The sequence below is a fragment of the Prunus avium genome, chromosome 3, assembly GCF_965620075.1.
Source record: "Prunus avium chromosome 3, drPruAviu1.hap1.1, whole genome shotgun sequence".
Lineage (NCBI taxonomy): Eukaryota > Viridiplantae > Streptophyta > Magnoliopsida > Rosales > Rosaceae > Prunus > Prunus avium.
In genome coordinates, this window is record NC_142286.1 from 35,815,225 (window position 1) to 35,834,880 (window position 19,656).

The 19,656-nt window shown below is 37.7% G+C and overlaps 1 protein-coding gene and 1 long non-coding RNA gene across 2 annotated transcripts; one reads left to right on the forward strand and one right to left on the reverse strand.

Annotated features, from left to right (window-relative positions):
- The first annotated feature begins 81 nt into the window (after positions 1-81).
- On the forward strand, positions 82-978 carry LOC148296056 (uncharacterized). The gene is made up of 4 exons (XR_015834746.1): positions 82-302; positions 414-485; positions 607-628; positions 835-978. It is a non-coding gene; the product is annotated as an uncharacterized LOC148296056 (long non-coding RNA).
- A 1,102-nt stretch (positions 979-2,080) lies between these two features.
- On the reverse strand, positions 2,081-4,323 carry LOC110747436 (uncharacterized). Its single transcript, XM_088250684.1, has 2 exons — positions 2,952-4,323; positions 2,081-2,442 (listed from the first exon to the last, which is right to left on the reverse strand). The coding sequence occupies exons 1-2, from the start codon at positions 3,955-3,957 to the stop codon at positions 2,081-2,083; spliced, it is 1,368 nt and encodes a 455-aa protein (XP_088106810.1). The 5' UTR covers positions 3,958-4,323.
- Positions 4,324-19,656: the final 15,333 nt, after the last annotated feature.

Consider the following 19,656-nt stretch of genomic DNA (forward strand, 5'->3'; position numbering starts at 1 on the left):
TTCCTGTAGAAGCTTCTCTCCAAATATCTCATTGAAAAATGAATATATTAAAGATACTAAAGATAAATATCTTCTTTTTTTTTTTTTTGGAACGCACGCCTCTTTTATCTTTTTCTTTTCTCCATATTTTTTTATAAATTCTTTTCTTTTTCCTTCTTCTTCCTCTTTCTACATGTCTCCATCTCTATCTTTTTTTCTTTCTAGTTTTTTGTTTATCTTCTTCTTGGCTCTGAGATGAGAATCTGGATTTATGTTAATTAATTTCTTTCTTCGATTTTGGGGATGAAATTTGTTGTTTATAGGTGAGTTTAAGAATGCATTTTGGATATCAATTGATGATTTTATGAATTGGTTTTGAGTTCGATTGGGATTTTCTGAAGTTGTGCTATTGCGGTTTTGAATTTTTGTTTTAGAATCCTCAAGAAAATTATTGTTAAACTTGATGGAATGAAGCAACGAGATTTTCTATTCAAGAACATTACAAGGTACCTTCGTGCTCTTCTTCTTTTTCTTTGAAAAAAAATTATTGTAGGACCCTTGTTTACTTTGAGGCTTTAATGTTGGTTGACGTTGAATTCCTCTCACTCTTTGCAACATTTTATCCAGATATGGAGTGCCTAAATTCTTGGTGAGTATGCTGCATCTGCTACCGCTATTTCCCATGTTTAATATTATATTTTCCTTGTTTCAGCTTCTGTTACTAGTATTTCCACTATAATTGCTATTTCTTTGAGAATTTTGTTATGCTCAATATTTCGATATCAATTAAATTTACTTTTATTTGATTGTTTCACTGAATCTGAATCTGATTGTATGCAATTTTGAAATGGGAAGATAAAGCATATCTGGAGATTTGAAGATGCTATTGTCAAAAGGGACTTTGTTGCAAATTATGGGGGTTCTATTGTAATCTGTAAAATATGTAGATACTCAGAGTTGTACAAAGAATGATTTAACAAAATTTATTTGGTTTTGGTATCTGAGTTTTAATTTTTTTTAATTTTTTATAAAAAGTTTGCATTTTTAGCCACAATTGAGAAATTTGTGTCCATATTGAATAAAAATATTATTTTCGCATTCTCCAAGAGCTGCTGACAAGAGATGGAGTGCAAGTGGGGCCCAACTACCATCTGAGTCACTTGTCAAAATATTAGCACAAATATGCTTCATTTGTGGTTTAAATGTCTGACACGAAGTGATGAAGTTGTGCTCTACAAGAAATGGAAACTCCTATACAAGGGACCGACAAATTCATAGTGGATGCACCGTGGGTATTTTTATAGAGCACAATTATTCGTGTTTTTTTGACATAAAGAGCACAAATAGAATTCGTGCCTTTTGGACATTTTTCTAGTAGTGTCTAAATCACCTCCTTAGACAAATTTTATAGAGGAATTGGATAAATACAACTCCAACCATGCTCTCTATCCACCTCCTAAGAACTCCGAAATCTGAGGAGAGAAGAAGTACTCCTAGTTGCTCTCTATAATTATTGATGCTTAATTTTATGCATATTTTAAACTTTTAATTAATGCTAGTAACACCTGTCAAGGATGTAAATTCTCCCAAACCTTTGGTTAACTTTTATGAGAGAATTTAAAAAATAATAATAATAAAAGGGGCCCACAGCCCTCTCTCCCCTTCCTTTTTTTTGTCTTTTCTTTCTTTCAGCCTCTCCTGACCCCTTCTCTCTTCCTCATTCTATATCTCTCCCTCTCTTACACTCTTTGCAAAAATATAAATGATTATTTATTCTCAAGAAGAGATTGGAAAGCACTCAAGTTAAAACAACTCAACACCACTTCTTTTTTCCATTTCCAGAAAACCACCATAGGCGGCGGGGACGGACCCAGGATTCCGAATTGAGGCGGCTACATTTACCTTACGTACAAAACCTAATAAGAACAAAGAAAACTCGACGGTACAAGTGAATTTTATTGATAACCAAAACATTACACCTAGTAGGGGGGGACATCTTGAGCCTTACCCCTCAAAATGCATCTAGTACATAGATAGAAACTAGTAAACTAAAACAAAAAAGACAAGAAGAAATAAACATGCAATGCAAATACAACCAACATTATATAAGTTGCACCCTTCGAGTCTTGATAGAGTTAAAATCACTAATTATTGATTCATTATCTATATTATCAGCAAATTCTTTCTCAATGTGTAGTAACATACAATCAGAAAGAAACTCATCACCTATCTTGCTTCGAAGTCGATTTTTGATAAGTCTCATATATAAAAATGCCCGTTCTATTGTTGCTGTAGAAACTGGAAGAGTTAGCACCAAACGAATCAATCTATCAATTAAGTAATATGTTTGTGCTAATCCTGTTTCAATTAAGCATTGAAGTAATATAGGAATGGAATCAAGATTCTTGAAAGCTGGAATGCGACCCATATCAATCTTATAAAATCCCAATTGTTGATGTAAAGCTTGCAACTCAGTTGTACTGAAATCTTGAGGATAAAATTTTTCAGCAAGAGTGCATATATCACCAATGTTAAATCGCTTGAAAACATCACGAGGATCCAATGCTGAGCTAAGACAAAGGAGTTCCACAGTTCCATCTGGAAATCGAGTATTTAACTCCCCCAATTGATAATCCATTACCTCATTAAATACATCAATATGATAATAATGCTCAAATGTTATGCAATCCTTTTGTTGACAAGAACGGCGAGTGCCCATTGTATGATGGGCACCCATATCAGGCTTTTGTGTGTTTCACAAAATGATTGCACACTATGTATAAAATCATCCCAACCATTATTTCTCAATTCAACAAGCTCCATTTTTGTACTTGCAACCAAATTCAAAGCACTCACAATGTCTTGAGATTTTCTTTGAAGTTCTTGACAAAGAAAATCAGTGAATCTCATTGTTTTGTCCAACAAATTCAAGGCAAAAGCAAAGTCAAAAGATAACATAGAAATTTTCATACCTTCTGCTTCCCCACGAAATTGTGAGGTAGGGCCATGATGACTGATATCATTAAGAAGTGTCTTGGTGGCACCAAATAAATCAATCAAACTCCTAATAGATCTAAAATGTGAGCCCCAACGAGTACTTCCAGGTCGTTGCAAACAACGAATTTGGTTAGCCCCTTTACCTATTCCAAGTCTTCCAGCTGCCAGTAAGTCTTCAATTTCAGCTTGACGAGTTAATTTTAACTCAGAATGGCGTTTGGCAGAAGCACAAACAAAGTTCACAATATTATTTAACATTGAAAAAAATCTCCAAACAAGTCCTATCTCTTTAGCTGCAGCATTTAAAGCTAATTGGAGGCGATGAGCAAAGCAATGTATATAATATGCATATGGACAATCATTAAGAAATAATGCTTGTAAGCCACTCCATTGACCACGCATATTGCTAGCACCATCATATCCTTGACCACGCATATTACTCACTAAAAGACTATGCTTACCAAGCACTTTACAAATATCAGTTTTAAGAGTTAAGGAGTTAGTGTCATGAACACTCACAATATCAAAAAACCTTTCTCGAATATGCCCATCACGACCCACAAACCTTAGGATAATAGCCATTTGTTCCTTCTTAGAGTCGTCAAGTGCTTCATCAATGAGAATACAAAACTTCCCATCTTCCCCAATTTCATTGCGTATCATCTTCCTCACTTTGTTAGCAAAGATATTTAGGATCTCCTTTTGTATCTTATGTGAAATATATTGGGCATTGAAGGGAGCATTCTTTAACACAACTTTTTCAACTTCTTCGTTCATTCCTGCAAAAGCTTTTATCAACTCAATGAAATTACCACGATTAAATGAGTCACAAGATTCATCGTCACCTCTAAAAGTCATTCCTTGATTTGCTAGATATCTAATGCCCTCTATTGTGGTTGTAAGCCTCAACCGATTTTTTGTAACTTCATGTGGGGGTTGAACTACTTTGTCAATATGGTGACTCGGGTTTTTTAAATCCATCCACTTTTACATAGCAAAATGATGTGGTGAATTTATAATGCCTACATGAGTATGGAAAACACAATCTTTTCCACCAATTCGTTTCCAACTTCTAATCCCATCTTGAGTGAATGCCTTATGTGAGCGATCAATATTAAAAAGAAAGCATGGAAAGCAAAATGCTTTATCATAATGAACCGAATACTCAAGCCAAGGGAATTGCTTATACCAACTACCATTAAATCGACGCATTTGATTCCCTTCGAAGTGTGATGGATATTCATCTAATTTTGGTTGACATGGACCTAACATAATATATGCTCTTCGAACATTATCACGTTCATTGGGTAGAAATGTGTCAATTTGAGGACGTAATCCCGGATCACGCTTAAGAGAATTAGTATCAAATTCTTGTCTTTGAGAATCGACTATTACGTACATTTTCAGACTCAACTCTCTGAGGTTCTGAATGAGGTTGTTCCTCACAAATTGGAGGAGATGGAGGAGGCATATGCTAGTTGACGATTCATTAACATTCCTCTTAAAAAAATCCCGAAGAGTCTTTAATCTCTTAGGATTTTGATGTTGACCAAGCATTTTAAATATATAACCTATTAAAGAATATATAGAAGACAACATGTTAGCAATTAATTAATTCACCTAATCCCTGATTAATAATTCATCATTCATATAATCCCCAACGAAATCCCCAAATTTCAATTACAACAAATTGGGGGAAGAAAAGAATATGAAGACAACAACAAAGAAGCAAACAACCAGGAGCAAATAGGGCAAACAACCAAAACATGCCAGCGAAGCAGCAAAACAACCAGAACAAGACAACCAAAATAGCCAACCAAAGCAAACAACATCATCAACAACACAGAACAGAAGACAAAGACAGACAATAAAATTAGAAAAATAAACCTTTAGTTAAACCTTTAGGAGAGGAGAGGAAAGGAGCAGAACCTGGCAGCAGCCCAACCCAAATATCTGGTCAGCTCGTTGTTAACTTGTTTTTTCTTCTTAGTCTTTTTGCTTTCGAAGTGCACCCAGCGCCAGAGCTAATTCATGAAGTGAAGGGATACATTGCTGCTGTGTTAGTGGGCTTGGGCGGGCTAAAAATTTAATTTGGGCTCTAAAAAGTAAAAAGCCCCCCAGGCTACAACCCAGGTACAATACACTAAGGTCCGTGCGGCGACCTTCACCCATTTCAAAAAATAGAAAACCAGAGGGTTTAGATGTTTTATTTGAATAGGATTCATTCACATCTTCATCAACATTGAAGTTTAAAGAGAAAAAGGTATAAATCTAGTGCCAAAAATGCTTGATAACAAAACCGTTGGTTGTTCTCACAAATAACAAAGCCTCCATAAATAACCAGATTTGGGATGAATGGTCTCACAAATAACCAATTTTATTAGCTGAACTTCCAAAAGCGTTGTCTCTAATCAAAGCCTAACGCAAATAATTCGTTTAATTAATTCAATCTTATACTTCCCAAAGCAACAGGGAGGCAAGGATATTTTGTTGAATTATAAGTTTATAGCTGATTAGTATTAGTGAAATAAGATGAGTTTATTTGTGTATTCACTTGAGCATATCTGCCAAGTGTGAGGTCAAAAGATGTAAGGCTAAAATAGTTATGTGTAGTGATCCTAGAATTGAGACAGATGTATGACTGAGATTCATTGTGGCTTGTGTGAATCCAGCTAAGAGCTAATGGTCATGTAGTACATGCCATGTGAGCTCATTCTTACAGACAAAAAAAATATACAAAACGCTTGCACACATACTGTGTGAGTAAGCAGAGCATTCTTTCAATATTCTCTATTCCTTCATTCTTCTCTAACAAACCAATTCACAAAACCCAGCTTGAATACCAAAACACCAACATATTTGGCCCTTCTCAAAAATAAATTCAAAGAATCCGTGCAAAATGCAGATTTGAGAAAGCCCACAAATCATTAATAACAAAACTAAAACAAAAACCCAGATGATGAATAGAGTCACAAGTAAGTAAATGAAACAGATTTCTTCAATGAATTTGACGAGCATATTGGTGAGGGAGGAGAGAGAAGAGAAGAGAGAGAAGTGTCGGGGGGTCGGGAAGGAAAGAAAGGAAAGGAAGAGGTAAAAGGAGGAAAGAGGGGAGAGAAGAGAAGGTTGTGGGCCCCTTATTTATTTATTTTTTCAGATTTCCACATAAAAGTTAATTAAGGTTAATAATGGGACGCGTACGCCTTTGAGGGTGGTAGTGAGGATACACCTCTAGTTAATGTGGTGAGTAAAATTGCTCCCTTTTTTTTAATAAAGATGGACCAATTATATTGAATTAAGAAATAATTATAGTATTTATGACTCCTTAAACTAGGTATGATTGGAGTTCAAATTTTATAGAGAGTTCTTAAAATAGCTTTTATGTGTTTTTAGCTAAATTTTAACTAAAAAATAAGGAGCATGATTGTGGATGCTCTAAGTGAAGCAAGATTCGGCTCATATTAATAATTCAAAACTATTGATAACTAATGTTCACCTAAAAGCCCTAATAGCACAATTTCAAGACCGAATATGGTTAGCATTATACCTCAAACATAAAGTTACGCTAGAGCCAGGAGATAAGCTCTAACTTACTAAGAAGAAGATGTTTCGCTAAACTGCATCATCAATCACCTTCACCCTTTATGAGTATGTTTGAAAGTATGTTTGACCAATATAAGTGTATAAACTTTGTTAGGGTTCAGTTACGAGAACAATTGTAACATCTCGTCCCGAACTTATTTAATTTTCGATTTATTTATTGTGAAATCACCGGTTTGCCCTTGAGAATAGGGGTTTTTTGGTCAATGTTTGTTTGGGACAAGTTTTTGAAATTCGGATTTATAACGAAGAAGATACGATCTAAAAACCTCCAATGGCATAATCGTAATTTTTTCAAAAATTAATTTTGATAAAATCAGGAAAAAATAACTTTTTTTCCCTCTCTCTCTCTCTCTCTCTCCCTCCCGTGCGTCCCTCTCCCCCTCGACAGCACCTCCAGCCGTCGTCTCCCCCACGCAGCCACCGTTTCCGGCCACCCCAGCCCACGGCTCCGGTACCAAACTGACCGGATGTGCCCCGCCGTCGAACCCCAGGCCACCTCCAGCCGTCAGTCGCTGCCCAGACTTCGGAATATACAAAAAACATGCCAGAATTCGCGAGAACTTCCAGCCGCTCTATCTCCGCCGTCCGGCCATCGTTCCCGACGAGTGAGGTACGGAAATCCATCTACTCTTCGTGCTCTAGCTGCCTGTTGGGTAGGATTGCATCAATTTCTAGCATAGGTGGTTCGATTTTGGATCCAAAGTTTGGCCGGACTTCGGGTTGAATTTCCGGCCACTTTCGGTCACTTTTTGGGGTATGTCCAAGAACAAAAGTGACTCAAAATTAGGTGTTTTACCTAGGGTAGGAGTCTGGAGCCGTGATTTTGAGTTTTTTCGGCGAAGCGATATCACTTTCGACACCCACGCGCTGCCAGCGCGTGTGGCGGCATGTGGGTACTGTAGCATAAGGGCATTCTGTCCTAAAATAATTTCCTAGTTGTCACGACCGCGTAGGAATTCGCAGATCTCAATTCGGATAACATTTGAACCCCGAACAGATTTTACATATTGTGTGATTTCCAGGTTCGATATGTTAGAACCGTTGGATCGCTTCCATTTTCATCTATGTTGATCTAGGTATTCCTAGGATCGTGTAGGATTCGACGGATCGTGAATCGGAGCCCCGAATGTTCCGATTCAATAACTTAAAGTTTGGGGTTTTACGTTAATCGTCTTATCGTCCGATAGTGAGCTATCCGACTGTCCGATCTGGACTAAACTTGCAAGACGTATATCCTAGACCTTGTGGAACTCCTAGGAACTTTCGTATCATAACTGAGGTCGTGGGTCCCGTGGGCTCGGTTGACCCAATTTGGAAAGTTTGACCGCCTGGTTGACCGAGCGTCTTCCGAGGCTATCCCTTCGCTTGAAACTCTTAGTTGGACCCGGGAAATTAGGATTTTAATTTAAAGTCCTTGTTCGAAGCATTTGATTTTAATATCCTGTTCGTATTCTGAAATAGGTAATCCGACTCCGCATAGGGTCAAGTAGCGTGGGACTACTTGTGAGTGGACTTTGTTTTTAAGTAAATAGCATGCTTTCATGATGAAATTTCTATGCATAAGAATTTAAAGGGGTTTATTGGAATTTACCTTATACGTTACAAGTGAAACTATTACTTTTGTAAAGTATTGTGATATATTTGGCTTTTGACGTATTTAAGTATCTTGAGTTATATAAATAAGATTTGGGAAAGTTTTATCTTTGTTGAGTATGTGTGAGGTACTTGGGAAGTGGTTGTGAGATGTGGAAAAATGTGAGACTAGATGTCAGTTTGAAGTGCTATAAGCATTACCATGTGTACCTCCCCTGAAATGGAACTTGGAAATGGAAATGTGAGATACTTGGATATGTCAGGACCCGGGGCATACCTTAACGGGGTGTCGCTGTAGACCCTTAATTGGGTAGTCTGCGCGCATAGGGTTGTTCCAGGCGTATGAGTCTTGATTCTTCGTCCATACGTGCTGGGTTAGAGTGTCAGTCCCCCAGTTGGACGGCTCATCCCTAGCCACATGGTCTTTGAGGGCGGTTTACATGTGGACTAGTCAACAATCCCCTATTGGATTGTTTCCCCGTTACAACTAGGTGTGTTATGTATATATATATATATATATACTATATCTCCTATATAATACATATATACATATCTATACATATATGGCTACTCATTTGTTCTTGTTTTTTTCAGTGAGGATACTTCCTTGCTGGTCGCACCTTTGGGCACGTATTTAGAGAGTTTATTTTGAGTAATGTTTGGATGGGTTGATTTGCAAGTTTCATTATGGATTTCGGATTTAGCTTTGGTCTTGAGCATACTTTATGTAATTATGAATATGATGGTTTTTAATGCATTAGTTTCATGCATGGTTTTCTAAACGGTGGGGTTAAATTACTTTGGTTTAATTGAAACTAAACTTTGTTTGTCCACTCACAATTTTCTGTTTTGCGCCCCACAGACAGTAATTGACTGTGCTGAGCAGCCGAGCCTGTTTGGGCCCAAATTTAGCACGCCAAAAACAAAAGCCCACACCATCTCCTGGGCTGCTTGTATCAGACGACCTCAAGCCCATCAGCACGACCCAGCCTATTAAATAAGCGGCCAGGCCAAAATCACGGCCCAAAACATTAAAGGGCTTGTGAACAATAGGAATCAGAAAAAACTTGGGCCTCGAAGAAATCCAAAATTAGGCCCAAAAGCAAATTAGACTCAAGCTGGCCTTCAAAACGGAACAGTCCCACGTGATCCCTGACTTGGAGGAGTCAATAATTTCGGCTGAAAACTGGAAATAGAACAGGAGTAGGTATAAAAGAAGAAAAAATCTAAAGTAGCTTGCTACCAGAAGATTAGAACCCGCTTAGTTTATCTAAAAGATATTCTGATATTTTGGAGGAATACCATTTTCGAGGATAAGCAGACTCTGTTTTTATAAAAAGAGAGATAAGCGGGAAACATGAAACTGTCCAAAAGCTGAGAGCCAGCCATCTCCAAGACTCCAGACCTTTTGCAGAAGCAGGTGGAATGGAAGAACAGGCAGGGCACTCCATCAAAAATACAGAAGTGGTCACCTCAGGAACTAATCGTTGAGTGCTTACTCGCCAGAAGATGGATAGAACCCCTGTTTATTTCATTTTAAAATTAAAAGATCTTTTGATTACTTGCCGCCCATTCTCGGAGGAACACTTCCTATATATACAAGAGAGGGTGAATAGAGCAAGGGACAATCAATCAACCAATCAACCAAAACTCAGTCAAAAGACAAACACTCAAATGATCACTTGATCACAAAATCCTAAACAAGTTCCAACAGACTTCGAGCCTGAAATATTCAAAAGCTTGCCAACAAGCTTGCAGAATCATCCTGTCTTCTCCCAGCAAAGACAAGTTTAAATCGCTACCTCTGGTTTGAATCCCAGTTCACTAGTCAACAATAACGAGATTTCTCTCGTTACAAATTTGGTTTAGTACAAGCCAAGCTAAGCAGAGTTTCGAGTTTTCTCAAATATGAAAAACTCAACAAATTTGTGAAGAGCCCTGACTAAGCAGCACAGGCATTACAGCCCACTTCCAGCTCGAGTCCAGCCTCTTCTGCCCCTTTCAGACTGGAGAAGTCCCAGTTCTTCCCATCCAAAAACCTTCCAGGGTTCGAAATAGATTAAGCTCTGCCAAACTCAAGCTTTGGTATCGATTTACAGCTGAAGCCTAACAGCTGAAGTTGTTAAAAGTCCAGTCCAGCACAGGCGTATCCAGTCCAGCCCAGAACAGAGGCAACTATCCAGACAGAAATGGAAGCGCAGCCCTCTCCTTGTCCTTGTATAGTCAGTTTTTCCCTTTTTGAGTCTTGTAAAAGGGAGTTCTGCCTGAAATTGGTTCAATCTATCATCTTTCATTCTGGCCAGAACTGCCGGTTTTTATACTGAGATAAATTGTAAAAGTCCTTACCAGTCTAAGGCATAGAAAAGAACTTACTTGGGAGATATTCCTCACCCAAATTCACAATCGTTTGGTAAAAGTTAATAACTTGGGGCGCAAGTTATTTTACCATAAGTCTGTTAGGGTTGAAAAATTGCAAACAGTGGCACGCTCAACACATAAAGAAAGTTAATTCACTGACCAAAACATGGTCTTTGAATTAATGGGGAACTTTGCCCTGTCATCTCAGGAAGTAAATTAAAACGGGTGAACAGAGCCGAGCCCTAAGTACTGAATCTCGAGCTTCTGTAGGATAAGTTGGTTTCGTTTCTGAAATCTTCGTTTCCGTTGTAAATTTTGAATTCTGTTAGAAATGCTCTGTTATTGCCCTGTTAGGGTTTGTTTTGTGAGGCCGGAGGCCATTGTTTGTAAAATGTATTGTGTAATGCATGATGACAGTTGGGTTTTATAATTGTGTTGTTTTAACAGGTTGAAATTTTGGGATTTGTTCAATTTACATGGGAGACTGCCAAAATTTTGGTAGAAGTCTCGGTTCTTAGTAAGTGGGCTCGGCATCTGTAGGATGCCGGAAATCAAGACGGGATCCATCCTGGGTTTCGAGGAGTCCAGGGCGGGTCCTGTCACTCACGGTTTTGTTTCTGGGAGCTCACGAGCAACTTCCCAATGTGTCACCCATCCTGGGATTGCTCTAGCCCCAACTCGCTTAACTTCGAAGTTCCCATGACTCCGAAGCCAGTGAGTTCTCAAAAGGCCTCGTGCTAGATGGAGGCGGGCATATACATATAAGGCACATCACCCCCTCTCCGTTGGTCGATGTGGGATGTTACAGCTCTTGATAAGCTTGGAAACACTCTGCTAGATTTAGCAGTTAATTTCTCCCCTTCTACACTAATGGTTCAAGGTGCAGCTTTACAAATGAAAAGAGAAATACAATGGTTCAAGGTTAGAAATTCTGACTCGTTATGTTTTGCAAGTTACTGTCCCTACATGCTAAGTTGAAATTCATATCAAACCAATATGAGAAGTTGCATATATAAACTGCCATGGTCAAATTAACTATCCAGTGTATATGTGTTTCAAATTCGGTTGGGATAAGTTACTAAATGGACCAAAAGACGCCTTCCATAACCAATAATACCCTTAGACACACGCTAAAATTGACGTGGAGGCGTACCAAATTATTTTAATTGTGATGTTAGATCACTCCGGAGTCCAATTTTTCTGTTTCCAATTTTTCTGTGCCCTCCTGTTTCCTATCTAATTTTTTGACACCTGTCACTCACTAACTTCTAACTTTAACACTGTTAACATTTAATAAAATTAGAAAAACAAAAATATTAAAGACAAAATAAAAACCCAACAGCGCCCCACCCACCTACCGTGACCAGCCACCCCATCCCGCCGCTCCACCTTGCCGACTGCAATCCTTTCTTCTTTCTCTCTCTCAGTCTCTCTATCTTGTCAGTGTTCCGATCTTGAGATCTGGAACTCAAGATCTCTCTCATGTAAGGCAAGTTCTTTTCCAGTAATACAATAATTCTGGGTAGTGGGTCTGATATCCAAACCCTTCTAGACCCAATTGACAAAAAAAAGGGCCGAAGAATAATCTCACATTGAAATCTGAGTATAACCTCGAACTGTCTTAAACACCCAGAAAAGGAAGAAGAATTTTTTTTTTAAATGTAATTTATTCTTAAAAAGTTACCTGTTGAATCTAGTAATTTCCACCGCTAGAGCGAGATTGGAATGGAATTGGATCTCTGTGTGTGTTGAGTATTTTGAGTTTTGTGTGGTTGTGTGTGTTCCTGATACTTGTTCACACCCTCCTCTATGCTATTTTGCCACTGGTGTATTTTTTTTTTGGTTTTGATGGGTGGGCTAGGCCGGCGGCAAGGAGGAGATGAGAAGAGGGGTTTGCCGCCGGTGGGGTTGGGTAGCTGACCAGGTTGCGCGGGTGGGGATGTGGTGGCTTTTTTCTTTAATAATGAATTTTTGTTTTTCTAATTTTATTAAATGTTAACAGAGTTAAAGTTAGAAGTTAGTAAGTAACAGGTGTCAAAAAATTTAGTTAGGAAACAGGAGCGCACAGGGAAATTGAAAACAGAAAAGTTGGACTCATCACTCCGTTATTGTAATAACCTTTTGTGGCAAGTGGCATTTTTGACTGAATTAAAAATGCAATTCTAGAATTTCTCAATCCAAAAAAGAAGACACATGCTAAAATTGAAGAAGATGTAGCATAGGAACTTGTTAGAGATCTACCCCGCCCGTATCTAGCACAGACAAAGTGAATTGGAAAACTTTTCGTTTTCAAATTCTGCTAATAGTAAAAAAATTCGATATTTCTTTTATAAAATCGCATTGAAGACAGTATTCCTTCACAAACTAAACTGAACTTTAAGCATTATTAACCAAAAATAAGTTTTCTTTTGTTTTTAGTTGACAACTGAGTCTCACTGTCAAGGTGACGGAAAAAAATGTAACTGCGCCATAGCAAATAACCGTGGCCTTGGTAAACTTTAAGCAAACTTGGCCTTAGTCCCTTTTTCTAGTAGTGACAGAAAAGAAAAGTCGTAACACAACAGAATCTGCAAAATTAAACTTCAAGCACCAGGCCCCAGAAAATGAATCGATAGATTTTTTTTATTTGTAAGACTTAAAACAAGCAAAAACTGATTTGTAATAACAAAGAGTTCATGGCGATATCTCAAATGTTTTCTTGTTCAATGAAATGCAGGAGGTGGAGAGTATAGTACCTCCCAAAGTTCTCGAGGCAGTAACATCTAAGTGTGGATTAACAACACAAGAGCTATTTACCAAAAACCACAAGGAATTGATGAAGGAGGGAGAAAAGTCAATGAAAGGGGCAGCAACTTCTTGTACAGTTGTAGGTGCTCTCATAGTTACCATCATGTTCGCTGCAGCCTTTACAGTTCCTGGTGGAAATAATCAAAACACAGGTTTGCCCATAATTTTTATAGTTTCAGATGCTATCTCCCTATTTTCTTCCACAACTTCAGTAATGATATTCTTAGGAATCCTCACATCACGTTATGCCCAGGACGATTTCCTCAAATCCCTCTACCCAGAAAAATGTTGTTAGGCCTTCTCACCCTTTTTTTGTCTATCATCACCATGATGATTACCTTTTCTTGTGCTCTCATCATTTTGCTTCATGGAAAATTTAGGATTATTCTTCCACTTATTCTGCTTGCTAGTTTTCCAATTACCACATTTGTATGGATGCAATTCCCCATCCTTGCTGAGAGTTTCAATTCTACTTATCGAGGGGAATTATTTTCCAGGAAAGCCAAACGTTGGTTAATTCATAATCAATTTCTTTTGTAATCTGATGTTTGGAATTGCTTTGCTACATTTTAAGAATCTTGTAAGAAAATAAAAATATACGTACTTGAATTTTACAATAAAATCCAACTGCAATTTATTTTTGAGTTAGTAGCAAGTAAATCCTTTTGCCATGACAATTAACTAAACCCGTTTAGTCATTAAATATTGGGGTCACTGAGTGATCACTAAAAGCAAGTCACGAATTCATTTAAGTGACCACTCAAACATATGGTTGGTCACTGATATTCAAATATTTACTCACTACTCACTTGGTCACTGGCAAAATTTTAAGTTGTCACTGACAATCAAAGCGCCATGATTCGCCAAAATAACTTTAAAATGCTAATGTGCATGTCATGAAAAATATGAAGCACTTTTAAGTAATTTACAGATATTGAAATTGAGTTGCAGAAAAGGAAAAAAGCAGCCACAATGAAGAATTCTAAGAGAACGAAGAACAAGATGCGAAAATCTAGAAAATAGAGATGAGTCAACACAGAAGCCTTTGAAGAAAGCAAAACCTCAAGCTCGAAGAACAGAGAGATTCGAATACCGGAGAATGAAGCAGCGAAGCAAGGATCGCCGATGATAATCACAGGCATTCCCCTGATACCATGATAGCTTCCTTCAGAGACTACATGTGGATGAACTCAATTAAGCTTCACAGAATCAAGAGAGAGAGAGAGAAGTTTCGAGAGAATACGACATTCATAAACTATTTTCTCATTCGTAAAGAATAATAGTTGTTAACTAACAAAACTCCACACGTGAACAATACACGTGGCACAAGACTAAGGCTTCAATCTGGTGCTTTTGAATGTACACTAACATACAACCTGTAAATTTGGCTGTAACTGAAACAAGATGATTCACAATTGTCTAAGTTGTATTTCAATTGAATTTGAGCAACATTTTTATATTTCTTTTTTGTTTGACACTAAAAAAATTTATTTTTGATGCGCACATCTTCGTTTTTTATAAAACTTGCCAACAATAATCTTTAATTGCCAAGTCTTTTGTAATTGCCAAGTCTTTTTCAAGTCTTTTTTAATTGCCAAGTCTTTTGCCAAAGTCTTTATTAATTGGTGATTTGTTAGCTTGTTTTTGGTTTTTGCGGGATGAACTGCAGAAGTTGGAGAGTATTGTAGATCCTGTAGATTGTGAAACTAGAAATCTGACAGCTCAAGGAATTGGTGAAACTGTTAGTGTTTTCTGATGTGTGTGAGTGATAGTAATGAAAAAGAGAGAAGAAGAGAGAATGAAAAATGGCAACTGCTCTGCTATGCTGAAGCAGAGGAAAGTTCTCTTTCTATTTCATTGCGACCTCACACACTTGGAATGAGGAATATAACCGTCAGCACAGTAGCTGGATCTCTTACATCACAAGATGATCTCAGCCATCCATCTAATTATCCAATAGGATCTTTACACTTGGCTATGAAAATGAAGAAATAAAAATACTGTTTTAACTAACTCTTAAATCAGCTTAAGAGGTTATAATTCAACAGAAAGAGGGCGAAAAGTCAATGAAAGAAACAGCAACTTCTTGTACCGTGGTGGGTGCTCTCATTGTGACAATGATGTTTGCTGCAGCATTCACAGTTCCCAGAGGAAATAATGGAGATCCCGGTCTTCCTATATTCTTGAATGAAAAGGTGTTCAAAAATTTTATAGTTTCAGACGCTATCTCCCTATTTTCTTCCACAACATCAAAGAATGACATTTCTGGGAATTCTCACATCACGTGATGCTGAAGATGATTTCCTCAAATCATAGCCCAGAAAAATGATATAGGCCTTTTCACCCTTTTTATAACTATCGTCAGCATGATTATTGCCTTTTCTTCTGCCCTTCTCATTATGCTCGATGGAAAACCATCCATTGTCATACCAGTCATTTTGCTTTCCAGTATTCCAATTACCTCATTCATATGGAAGCAATTTCCCTTTCTTGTTGAGATATTTATTTCTACTAATCAAGCAGGGATCTTTAACAGGAATGTCGAACCTTGGCCTTAGATTCCTATGTCATGTTATGTTTATGTTCGATGTTGTTACTTTTTTCAAGAAGATTGTAATAAAGAAAAGACAACGTATGTGATGTTGTTACTCACACTAGGTACTAATTTTTATTTGTCCCCTAAGTTGATTTTTGGGACAATAAATTGTCTCCACTAACAATAGAGACTAAGCAGTCACCATTGTTTTATTGGTTTCCTAGTTTGATGTGGCTAGGGTACCATTTAGGGAGTCAATCATTCCCTATTTTCCCTTAAACAAATACTTAATTTTCAAGCCATTTCAATTAAGTCAAGCCATGTTGAATGACTCCAAGGCTTGCCCACTGATATATGAAATGGTGTCTACCTTATCAGGGACGCATCATGATATATCAGCATGCAATTGTGTACTAACCAATACAGATCAATATGCATCATCTCATATCAGTATGCCATCAGTCCCATTACTTTTAAAATTTGAAATTAATATGCACTTTGAATATTGATTTTTATTTAATAATCTGTAATTGTGAAATACAATTTGATGTAGGACGAAATATGGTCACTTATGGCACTAGGAAAAGAAGGAAGGCGTATCGTTGGGATTTTCTAATTGATTGAAGAAGAATTGGAGTGAAGAAGAATTGGAGCGAAGAAGTGAAAAGGGATATAGCAGGAATTTGCAGATTTGTCGTCTAAGCTTCGATTAGGACGCAAAATACCATTTCGGAAAGGGAACGACGCCACGAGTCAAACTCACAGCTTTGCTGTGATGTATGATGGATTTTGGCATTCTGAGGTCGTTTGGCCTTCCAAAACCGCATTCAAAGTTTCGTAGTTAATTTTCGAAATAAATTCTGTTTTTCAGTTTTAATGTAATAACTCCCTTAGCAGCTCAAGTGTTGAGAGATGTGTATTTAGACAGACTTGGTGAACGTTTTTGATCATCTCATATTTTAGTAAAATTATCCCAAGAGAATTCCTCTTAATTTCTGGTGGAATCCAGATTTCCTGTTACTCAAGGTTTCCGTTTGAAACCTTTATTGCTTGTGCTGCGTCAAGTGGTATCAGAGCGGGTCTCTCCTATCTCAGTATTATTGGCTTATCTTATCAGAGCAGGTTTTGCCTGACTCGAGGTGCTTCCAATGGCTCGTCCAGACGAAGAAGATAGAACCCGTGGAGACGGGGAACCAATCACTCTTAGAGAATTTGATGTTGCAGTTGTTCCATACTTCATGGGGAGCGACTGCATCGAAGGATTTCTTCAATGGGTTGTAGACATAGAGGAAATATTTGATTCAATAGCGATCCCAGAGGAGAAGATGGTGAAAATTGTTGCATCCAGTTTAGAAGACGATGTTGCTTTTTGGTGGGATCAGTTGCGAAAATCTAGGAAGCAACAAGGTAAAAATCCTATCAGTTCTTGGCGTTGGATGAAGAGACTTCTTGTGAAAAAATTCTTTCCTTTTGAATATAATATATATTTATTAAGGAATGGTTACAAGATTGTTCACCCCAATATCATGGTGGGTCTAGAAAAGATGGAGGAAGTTCTCGAAAAGGAAGAAACTGTGATGGATGCTATATTAATTGAAGATCCAATCATCCATAAGATGAAGGAAGAGATTCAAGAAAAAAAAGATATTGAGCCTATTGAAACTCCTGTTGTTGTTGAAACTTATATTTCAAAAGATGAAGAACAACAATTGGATTCCTCTGAAATTAAAGGCATGGATGAATCTGTATTTGGAGAAGAAAATAATTCATACAAGGAGTTTGATTCTCAACTAGCATATTCTAATCTTGTTTATGGAATTAATTATATGATTATTCCATCCAAATATGAGCAAGTCCTAATTCTACAAATTGAAGAGTTTATCTACACATCAAGTTCTATGCCTACTCAAGTTCATTTTAATGAGAACTCGAGGTCGAGTTCTTTACAAGTGAAGGAGTCTGATGTAGGACGAAATATGGTCACTTATGGCACTAGGAAAAGAAGGAAGGCGTATCGTTGGGATTTTCTAATTGATTGAAGAAGAATTGGAGTGAAGAAGAATTGGAGCAAAGAAGTGAAAAGGGATATAGCAGGAATTTGCAGATTTGTCGTCCGAGCTCAGATTAGGACGCAAAATACCATTTCGGAAAGGGAACGACCCCACGAGTGTCAAACTCACAGCTTTGATGTATGATGGATTTTGGCATTCTGAGGTCGTTTGGCCTTCCAAAACCGCATTCAAAGTTTCGTAGTTAATTTTCGAAATAAATTCTGTTTTTCAATTTTAATGTAATAACTCCCTTAGCAGCTCAAGGGTTGAGAGATGTGTATTTAGACAGACTTGGTGAACGTTTTTGATCATCTCATATTTTAGTAAAATTATCCCAAGAGAATTCCTCTTAATTTCTGGTGGAATCCAGATTTCCTGTTACTCAAGGTTTTCGTTTGAAACCTTTATTGCTTGTGCTGCGTCAAGTGGTAGGATTTTTACCTTGTTGCTTCCTAACCTTTTTTTCACAAGAAGTCTCTTCATCCAACGCTAAGAACTGATAGGATTTTTACCTTGTTGCTACCTAGATTTTCGCAACTGATCCCACCAAAAAGCAACATCGTCTTCTAAACTGGATGCAACAATTTTCACCATCTTCTCCTCTGGGATCGCTATTGAATCAAATATTTCCTCTATGTCTACAACCCATTGAAGAAATCCTTCGATGCAGTCGCTCCCCATGAAGTATGGAACAACTGCAACATCAAATTCTCTAAGAGTGATTGGTTCCCTGTCTCCACGGGTTCTATCTTCTTCGTCTGGACGAGCCATTGGAAGCACCTCGAGTCAGGCAAAACCTGCTCTGATAAGATAAGCCAATAATACCGAGACAGGAGAGACCCGCTCTGATACCACTTGACGCAGCACAAGCAATAAAGGTTTCAAACGAAAACCTTGAGTAACAGGAAATCTGGATTCCACCAGAAATTAAGAGGAATTCTCTTGGGATAATTTTACTAAAATATGAGATGATCAAAAACGTTCACCAAGTCTGTCTAAATACACATCTCTCAACCCTTGAGCTGCTAAGGGAGTTATTACATTAAAACTGAAAAACAGAATTTATTTCGAAAATTAACTACGAAACTTTGAATGCGGTTTTGGAAGGCCAAACAACCTCAGAATGCCAAAATCCATCATACATCACAGCTAAGCTGTGAGTTTGACTCGTGGCGTCGTTCCCTTTCCGAAATAGTATTTTGCGTCCTAATCGGAGCTCGGACGACAAATCTGCAAATTCCTGCTATATCCCTTTTCACTTCTTCGCTCCAATTCTTCTTCACTCCAATTCTTCTTCAATCAATTAGAAAATCCCAACGATACGCCTTCCTTCTTTTCCTAGTGCCATAAGTGACCATATTTCGTCCTACATCACAATTTGTGGGGCTGGTTATCAACTTATTGTACTATATTTAATTCCTCAAGGTTTGATCAACTTGGAAAACTCTGGCACGTTCCATTGTGGAGGCTGGAGGAGCTGGTTCTCATCTGCTCTGTTCCAACTATTTTATTTTGTAGATTGATGGTCTTCTCATCTAGACTACTCATGTGATATTAAATTGTCGTACATCTAGCATTACTCGAATTATTAATCTAAGCTACTTGTAAAACTGACGTTTCATTGCATCGTTCATTTTTATGTCAGATCATGGATGGAAGATAGCACTACTCAAAGAATAATTGATGCACCTTATTTAAAAAAAATAAAATTGATGCACTACTCCAAGAATAATGCATGGAAGGACCTGGCAT

Excerpts from the sequence above, each read along its gene's own strand:
- LOC110747436 (XM_088250684.1), bottom strand. The coding sequence starts at position 3,957 with ATGGATTTAAAAAACCCGAGTCACCATATTGACAAAGTAGTTCAACCC. Across the intron at positions 2,443-2,951 it reads ATTTCGTGGGGAAGCAGAAG|CTTTACATCAACAATTGGGA; the intron begins GTATGAAAATTT and ends CTGAGTTGCAAG.